This window comes from Apteryx mantelli, chromosome 5 (assembly GCF_036417845.1).
Source record: "Apteryx mantelli isolate bAptMan1 chromosome 5, bAptMan1.hap1, whole genome shotgun sequence".
NCBI classification, from domain to species: Eukaryota; Metazoa; Chordata; class Aves; order Apterygiformes; family Apterygidae; genus Apteryx; species Apteryx mantelli.
Window position 1 is genome coordinate 230,192 of NC_089982.1, and position 8,688 is coordinate 238,879.

Here is an 8,688-nt window from a genome sequence, read left to right on the forward strand (position 1 = left end):
CGCAGGCGCGGCCCGGAAGCGCCGAGGCGGGAGGCGGGTGCGCGTGCGCCGAACCACGCCCTTCCTTCCCCTTCCCAACGCGCGGTGGGCGGCTATTGGCCGGGCCGCGCGGCGGCGGCGCCCCCGTGCGGCGGCGCGCGGAGCCCCGTGGCCGGCGCCATGCAGCGCTTGGGCCGGGCGCTCCTGGGCGGGCTGGTGCGCGCCCGGGCCTGGCGGCCGGTGCCGCGGCGGGGGGCGGCGAGCGGCGAGGAGGAGCAGTTCGTCTTCCCCGAGTACGAGCTGGAGCCGGTGCTGGTGCCGGAGCGCAGCGAGGCGGTGGCGGTGGCGGCGCCCCGCCGGAAGGCTGCGGCGGCGGAGCGGCGGCGGGGGCCGGCGGCGGCGGCGGCGACGGGGCGGTCCGACCCGTCGGTGTCGCCGAGCGGCGTGAGCTGCCCGGGCTGTGGTGCCGAGCTGCAGTGCCGCGACGGCGCGGCGCCGGGCTTCCTGCCGGCCGACAAGTACGGCGGCGCGGCGGGGCTGCGCGGCGCCGTGTGTCAGCGCTGCTGGCTGCTGGCGCACCGCGGCCGGGCGCCGCGCCTGGAGCTGCCGCCGGAGCAGCACCGCCGCGCCGTGCTGGCCGCGCTGCGCCGCCCGCCTCGCCACGGCCGCGGCCCGCTGCTGCTCTACGTGCTCGACGTGACCGAGCTGCCCGACGCGGTGCTGCCGCAGCTGCCGGTGCTGCTGGCCGCCGCCGGTGCCGCCGCCGCCGTCGCGGGCGTGCTGGTGGTGGGCAACAAGGTCGACCTGCTGCCCCGCGACGGCCCGCGGCACCTGGAGCGGCTGCGGCGGCGCGTGGAGGCGGCGTGCGCCCGCGCCGGGCTGCGCGGGGCCGCGCTGGCGGGCGTCCGCCTGGCCAGCGCCAAGACGGGCTTCGGCCTCGAGGGGCTGGTGAGCCGCCTGCAGCGCTCGTGGCGCGCCGCCGGCGATGTGCTGCTGCTGGGCGCCACCAACTCGGGCAAGTCGACGCTCTTCAACGCCCTGCTGCGCTCCGACTACTGCAAGTCCCGCGCCCCCGACGCCGTCGCCCCCGCCACCGTCTCGCCCTGGCCAGGTCAGTGCCCGTGCGACACCCCACGCATGACGCCCCATGCAGAGCTTAAACATCCCAGCTCGCAAGAGACCCAAACACCGGGTGCTTTTCTTTCTTCCAGGAACGACGCTCGACCTCCTAAAATTCCCGATCATCAACCCTACGTGCGACAGGATATTCCGAAGGCGGGAGAGGCTGAAAGCGGAGGCGGAAAAAACAGAAGACCAGCTGAGCGATGAAGAAAAAAAGTACCTCAACCACCTTAAAAAGCAAGGTTACTTAGTGGGTGAGTACTGTCCCCATGAAAATACCGCGTTACAGGAAGGACTGTTAATGCCTTAGTTTGCTGTAAAGGCCAGCTATTGATGAGTAATTTCTTCCCACCCTGAAGCAACTCGTTTTCATTTATTTTCAGGAAGAACACGCTGCTACAGTGGCAATAAGGAATTTCCAAATAGGCGTTAAAGTTATTCTGACCAGTTCTTCTCCCCAGTAATGTATGCAAGAGCTCTAGCTCCTCCCAAAGTAGTATCGTTAGTATTTCTTCTGAGTACTTATTTTTCAGCTGTCGCGGTAGCGTGCCAGAGGTTTTCTCTGTGCAGTGCACCTCCCATCAGTCCAGATATCGTAGCGGGTTACAAGGATGCTGCATGACAGCACATCTCTTTCATTCCTTAAAAAGACAAGGAAGCTGAATTTTAATGATGACGTTTGGGTAGCAGGCCGCAGTGGCTGTACGTTAATTTAGCATGTAGCCGAAAGAGGGGGTTGCTAAAAGATGGCTTTGACCTCAGGAGCTTGAAATGTCTGTGAAATCTGTAGTCAGCCATAAAGCTGTGGTTTGGATCATCCTTCGTCGCACTGTATCCAGAGCAAAAGACACAGACGCAATCGTCCATGTTTAAATGGAGGCACGGCCTGTGTCTGGACACCTGTATCATAAGACTAGGGTAATAATTGCATGAAGCAAGTATTCCAAGAGGAATAGTTCACTTTCTCTAAAATGGAAAAAGGACCTTGTTGCACTGTACTGCAGTTTGTGTGCATCTGAATAAATTATGCGTTTGAAAGCTTAAGGCCCTAGAGGAAAAAAAAAATCTCCTTTTATAATTAAAAGAAATATCGGGGTATTTGTGATCTGGTCGCTGCTAAGGGTTTGGGTTTGGGGAGGGCTAAGCAAGAAACGCAGAAGGAATTCATTAGCCCCCTGGCTCTTGAGCAGCCGCATTTCTAGCCACGTATCATCTTTGTCACTCTTATTATACCTGTGATGCACCTCTTGTTAGGTAGGTAAGGAAGGGAGGGGAAGGGACAGACATCCAATTGAGGGAAATGCAAGTTAATGAATTAATTACCAGGAAACTTTTCATTTTAATCCAGGAAGAGTTGGAAGAACGTTTCAACGGCCGAAGGCTAGCCCTGTGGTTGACTTTGACCCCGACATGCTCTCGTACAGCGTAGACGAAGATCCTGGCCATTCCCCTCAGAAGCGCGAGGAGAAGGAAGAGTTCACGCACAATGAAGTGAAGGATGCTCGCTGGTGTTTCGACACGCCGGGGATCGCAAAGGAAAACTGCGTAGGTGCCCTGGGGTGCTGTGCCGCAGGGATCGGGGCTCGGGAGGGCTGTCCTGCCTTAGTTGTGCGCGCGGAAAAGTATCTCTGCTGCGCTCCTAGGTTTAGGATTCTTTCAGTTTGGGTTTCCAGTGTTGCCCAAGGAAGCTTGCACTGTTTTAGCTCTGCCAGCCTACTGAACAAGGCAAAGTTATCGCATACGGAGCGTTAGGAGAATAACCAGTATTGTGTGACCAGACCAAATCTTTGAGGAAGACCTGAAGCATCTTCCTGAAGCCAACAGGATCTGCAGTGTTGCCATTAACAGCCCCAGTATGTGAGGCCTGACTCTGTTTCGCTAGAGCAGCAGCTCTGAAACTAGTGCGGATGTATTGCACATGTCTGAAAATGCTGTGTTTGGGGGTTTTTTTGGTTTTTTTTTTTTTTTTTTGATTGTTTTGGTATCTGTGCAGAGCTGAAGGTCGTCTTTTTGGGAAGGTTAAAAAGTGCAAGGAGGTAGGAAAGTTCCAAAGAGAATGAAGTGCAGGAAATACGCTGAGGCTGCGTAGCGCAAGTGCAGACGCTGCTTTTACAAGCGCCGCTATGTTTTCTAATGCATGGGTTTGCCGGGTCATAACCCACTTTGCCGTGGCACTTCACGCTCTGATGGCTGCTAAGCATCTGGTGTAAAAGGAGTCAGGGGCTCGGAGCCCTGGCTTGGTAACTAGAGGTTGGGCACATTCTTCTGAAGCTGAACGAGTGTGGAAAATGAGTGGGTTTTCCTGCATCCAGGAAGATCGTGATGCCATTTCTGATTCCGATTATCCTTGCTGTGCCTTTGGAGAGGGTAGGTGGAATATGTGTCACGTTTCAGATCGGATTTGGTTTCTGCAGTCAGCGTTCTCCCTGCCTGGAGGACAGGCAGGGTGATCTGTGTGCCAGATTTTGGCAGGGGAAATTTCCAGTTATGGGCGGGGGGAGTTTTTTATATTTTGGAAGAAGAGGGAGAGAAAGCAGCTGTTAACATATTTGTCCGTGTTCCATAGAGGTTCGTTTTTAGCTGCTTCCTCATGCCTTCTTACAAAGCCAAACTTCTGGAAAGCGTAGCAAAGGGTTCCTGGTAACTCTCAAATTTTGGTTCAAGCGTTGCTAAAGGTATCAGAAAACCTGCAGCTGGCAGGGCAAAGTCTCCTGGTGGTTCAGAATCCATGTTAAAGGCTGCCGCGGCTTTCAAACCAGAGATCACCCGCTTGCCGACGTAGGAAGAGCGTTTGTGCTTCCGGCTGCACCACAACCCTTGTAGCTCAGTCTTTTAGTGCCGAAATGAGACGAATCCTCCTTGCTAAGCAGCTAAGCGAAGCTGAATTTTCACGAGGCTGTGGCATGGTTGGGCGGCAGAGTTAGAAGCGTTTCCGCTGTCGGTTCCCTGTGCTTAGGGAAGGGGTGCTGTCAGCCTGGAGAGCAGTCGTTCCTTGAGGTTAGCTATGATTTGCAAGGCACTGGTCCCCAGTACTCTTGGTAGTGCAGGCAGAGTCGTTAAGAGTGTGAGCATATTTTGAAAGAGAAGAAGAGGAGCAGCTTTCCAGCTGAGGGTGAGCTACGTACTTTGTGGTGCTAGCTTGTAAAACCGGCGTGAGCTTGTTTCAGCCGGACCAGGATTCTCGAATCCCTGGTCCAGCAGGCTGCTGGCAGCTGTTGGCCTTCGTTATGGACCTCGCATCGCCGTGCAGAACGGGCGCACCCCTGCCGCCTCCCGTTCATCGCTTGCCGTGCGGACCAGAGCTGGAGAACTGTTCTGTTGGACGTTCTCCGCACTGCTCTACTCGATCCTTTTCCTCTATGAAGTATTAATTTCGTTGTCCCTGTTGAAACATCTGGAGCGAGTCACGGCTGTGCAATTTCTTTTGCAGGTTTTGAATCTCCTGACAGAGGAGGAGGTGAAGCTGGTTTTGCCAACGCGTGCCATCGTTCCGCGGACCTTCATCCTCAAGCCAGAAATGGTCTTGTTTTTAGCAGCCTTGGGACGTATAGACTACTTACAGGTAGGGGGGAAAGGATTTTGTGAGCAATTGCTCCATCTCTCGTTATAGTACCAAATGATGAGGGGCTGTCTGGGCAGCTTTCTCCCCTCTTTCCTCACCTGCTGCTCTTGAGATGATCAACCTGTTAATAAAGCACTGCCTAAAGTGAAAGTGTCTTAGGGTGGGGAGTTGCAGTTGAAGGGTCTGATACTGGTTACCAGCCTGGAATAACTGCGTTGTGTAACGCTGACTGCTTTTGAACGCTGACCAATGCTTTCAGCTTGGTGGGCTTCCCACGATGTACAAATTAACACAAAGCAGGGAGGCATGAGAGTGCCAGAATTAACTGGAAAAGGTGTTTTTCTTCTTCCCTACGTTTCGTGAAAGCTCTCTGCCAAGAGAGAAAAATGTCTGTCCTGACAAGGAGCCCTCTGAGGAATTTACCCAAAGAAGTGAGGAGATACACGTGGATTTTAGTGTCTGTAAAAACTATTTTTTAAAGGTTCTTTTTTTTTTCTCCCTAACCTCTTCCATGTGTTAGAAATCCTGTGTGAGGCATCTTTGAGCAGCGTGGAGCTGGCCTCCCATGACGTTACCTCCGGAAGGAGTGGTTCCCACTTGAGTCTAGTGCTAAGGATAATGTCCTTCTCAATAGTTTGCCCCATTTTGGGAAGGAGGACCTATAATGGAGGGGGAGGCGTAGGACAACCCCTGTGTTTCCGCCAGCTTTCCGGGATCGCTGTGGAAGTGCTGGATGAGTACTTTGCTGAGGATGCTCTTGGCCTGCTGGAGGAGCAGCGGGAAGGTGAAGGCAGTGGGATGCTGTGTGGCAGGAGAGCTCCAGGACAGCTATGGGGAGGACCCCGAGCCCCGGCCCGAAAACCAGCTCGGCGGCACGGAGGTGCGGCGCCTCGCTCGGGAAATGCGCTATTGGCGAGGAGAGCAACTCAGCGGCAAAAACGGCCTTTACCTGCACCATCTTCCTGGTGAGCTGGGTCAGACGTTGGCGGGGACTTGAGGAAACGCCGCATCTTCTTCTGAGCGGGACGGCGATGTGGGCGACACCTTGCCCGAAGAGGCCGCGTGTTGCCGGCGGCCGGCACCGTCCACAGAAGCGCTGCAGACTCGGGAGGGCGCGTGAGTGCGGATGAGGCCAAGAGAGTTCTCGTGCGACGCAGAGGACGAGGATGGGGCAGGCGCTCCGGCCGCGGGACCGAGCCCGGGATGATTTCGTCCCGAGCGACGACTTCTGCTCCTACGAGTTGTGAAGAGCACGGCTGGTGCTGGCGGCCTGGGGAACGCGAAGCCGGGGCAAAGAAGCGTCGTGCCATCCCCAGACGAGAGGATCAGGCTCGGAGAGATGCCCGGGGCGGCAGGACTGGTGTCGGGGCTTTGTGCCGAAAGCCTGGTCTCCGTGTAGCGGCGCTCCGGACAAGCGGGGCTGTCCCCGTTTGGGGCCCCGCGGCTCCTCAGCATCTGCCTCAGCCCGCTGCTGTATCAGCCTTGCCTAACTCCATCCTCCAGCGACCTCGAAGGAGGACAGTTGTGCCCAGGCCGTGGCAGAGGAGCCCCTGCCTCGCATGAGGTCTGCGATGAACTTAGAGTAATTGCTGCCCTTGCTTTGGGCTGCCGGGAGAGCGTGCAGAGGTCTCCCCCCCTTCCGTAGCCTCGTTTGCTTGGCGTGCGAAGGTTGTGAGAGCACCTGCTGGAAACTGTCCCCCACCAGCCTTCGCAAAGCTCGAAGGCAGCTCGGAGCCGAGCGCGGCTCGACAAGAGTTACGCGCTAGAGATGCGAGGCGATAGGAGAGGACGCACCCGAGAGGAGATGTCCGCCACCCCTCCTGCTAAACAGCTGCGATGAGTTTGTTCTTGAGAACGGAACTCGAGGAGAGACCTCTTCTGGATGACTTGCCTGAGCTGGGCAGATACAGCAGGGGCTGCGGTGTCGGGGAGGCTTCGGGGTGGCGTGGTGAAGCCGTGGGTGCTTCTCTCCTGAAAGCTCAGCTCTGCGATAAACCCTGGCTGCTCTGCAGCGACGCAGAGGCAGCGAGTGACCTGTCCTTAGCCAGGGAGGGGATGTCACCCAAACAGGCTTCCAAAGTATAGGAGAGAAATGGAGCGCGAGGGAGCAGTTTGGGGTCCTTTTCTGTTGTCATAAGTAACATCCCCTGCTCTTGATGTCTCTCAGGGAGAAAAACCCGCCTGGTTTTCTGTCATGGCTTCTAATCTGCTGCCGGTCCACGTTACTACCATGAGTAAAGCAGATGCCATCTATGAGAAGTACGCTGGCAAGGAGTTACTGAAGGTAAGAGGAGGAGGTGGTGTCGTGGGCTCTTGATCGCAGAGGGAGAGCCGATGCGTTTTCGGCGCAGCTGCTGCCCGGCGTGGAGGCCCGCAGCACCCGCAGGCTGGTCGGGTGCAGGGTGAGCCGGCCTGGTCTGGGCAGCTCCCGTCCCGCGCGCGCTGAGGACGAGCCCTGGTGCTTACACCGAGGCGGCCGGTGCTGGGCCGGCTGGGTCCTGCGGTGAACGCTCCGCACTCGCTCGTCTCTGAGCTCCCACCGCGTCGCTCTGGATGCGACCGTGGTTCTCCTCTTGGCAAGCCTGGAGTCGCTCTTGCAAGGGTATCTGAGACAGCTCTTACTTGAGTAGCAAAGCTGTAATAGCTTCAGTTCCACTTGTGTCTTGCTCACCAGCTTAACTTAGAGGAGTTATGAGGCGTCTCGTAGCTGTTAAACCGTTTCTCCTTGTCCTGATGTTAGGTTCCTATGGGCGGTGAGGAGCGAATGAAGGAGTTCCCCCCGCTTGTCCCTCAGGACATTGCACTGGAAGGAATTGGTACCACCGAGGCAGTCGCGGACATCAAGCTTTCCTCCGCAGGTAACTTAGCATTTTCTCATTACAGTTTTACTGTGCGGGATCTGCATCCTAGAAACACCGATGGGAAGCGGCCTCTGGAGGGCTCAAGCCCAGCTTCCTGCTTGGAGCAGGACTGTCGCCAGCACAGCTGTGGCTGTCTAGCTGAGGCTCGGCGGCCTCCAGGAGCAGAGGGGGACGCGCAGCCGTCCTTGTGCAGGATGATCGCGTTTGAATGCTTCGTGCTACTGCTGCCAGACAAGTACCGTAACATCAGCAGTGGCTGTGACGCTGTGCAGGCTTTTGGATAAGCGAAAAGGAAGGGTCTCTAGGTCAGAAAGCTCTTTCTTTGCATCCCTGGTAGTTCCCACCGTCCCCCCAAGTTCACCGGGAAGAGATGTGTTTTAAGTGCTGCCCTGTACTGGTGAGGGGCTGGGTGTTACCTTCTCGGCTGGGTTTCTCGAGGAAATCGAGTCTGGGCAGCTCAGGCAGTTCTTAACCAAGCTGGGAGGCACCGAGTTTACGTGGGCGCCCTCAGTGCGGTATGAGCGACCCTCCTCGCTGACTGTCTCTGCTTTTTGGCTGTGCAGGCTGGGTGGCGGTGACAGCTCACGCGCAGGAGAAGCTGCTGCTGCGCGCCTACACCCCCGAGGGTACCGCGTTGGTGGTGCGGGAGCCTCCCCTTTTGCCGTATGTCTGTAACATCAGAGGTGCCCGCATCGTGGGCACGGCTGCCTACAGGACCAAAAGGCCTCCTTCCCTGGTGGAAAACCTGAAAACCACGGGGAGCAGATAGCAACCGAAGTCTGCGCCCTTTGCTGTCTGAGAGAAGCAGAAGATGGGGGGGGGGGGAAAAAAAAAAAAGCCCCTGGAGAACCTCATTGCTTGCTGATGTTCAGGAGAGCTTGGACTCCTTTTAAAACACGAGCGCGGTCTGGAGAGCGGACTGGGGGGGGAGTAAAGCATCTGATTCAGGACTCCGCAAGTCCTGGTCTGACTCCCGAACTGCAGCCATCTCGGATGAGCCGAGTGGTTGGTACCTTGTGGTAGTGCGGAGAGGAAGCTTCTGCAACTCGCTGCTTTGGTTTGATCTCTGTAGCTTGTGTAAAGATTTCTGACACTGTGGGTGTGTAATAAAACCTTTCAAGGATGTTTACTCCTTAGTCTCCTTTTGAAATCGCTGGCAAAGCA

General features: G+C 56.7%; 1 protein-coding gene across 1 annotated transcript; it reads left to right on the forward strand.

Annotated features, from left to right (window-relative positions):
• The first annotated feature begins 144 nt into the window (after positions 1-144).
• On the forward strand, positions 145-8,653 carry NOA1 (nitric oxide associated 1). Its single transcript, XM_067297274.1, has 7 exons — positions 145-1,090; positions 1,191-1,355; positions 2,450-2,646; positions 4,532-4,663; positions 6,831-6,947; positions 7,404-7,521; positions 8,088-8,653. Exons 1-7 carry the CDS (start codon positions 160-162, stop codon positions 8,291-8,293), a joined length of 1,866 nt encoding a protein of 621 aa, XP_067153375.1. The 5' UTR covers positions 145-159; the 3' UTR covers positions 8,294-8,653.
• The last annotated feature ends 35 nt before the right edge of the window (positions 8,654-8,688 follow it).

Coding starts and splice junctions, on each gene's coding strand:
- NOA1 (XM_067297274.1), top strand. CDS start 160: ATGCAGCGCTTGGGCCGGGCGCTCCTGGGCGGGCTGGTGCGCGCCCGG. Junction 1,091..1,190: donor CACCGTCTCGCCCTGGCCAG/GTCAGTGCCCGT, acceptor TCTTTCTTCCAG/GAACGACGCTCGACCTCCTA. Junction 7,522..8,087: donor CATCAAGCTTTCCTCCGCAG/GTAACTTAGCAT, acceptor TTGGCTGTGCAG/GCTGGGTGGCGGTGACAGCT.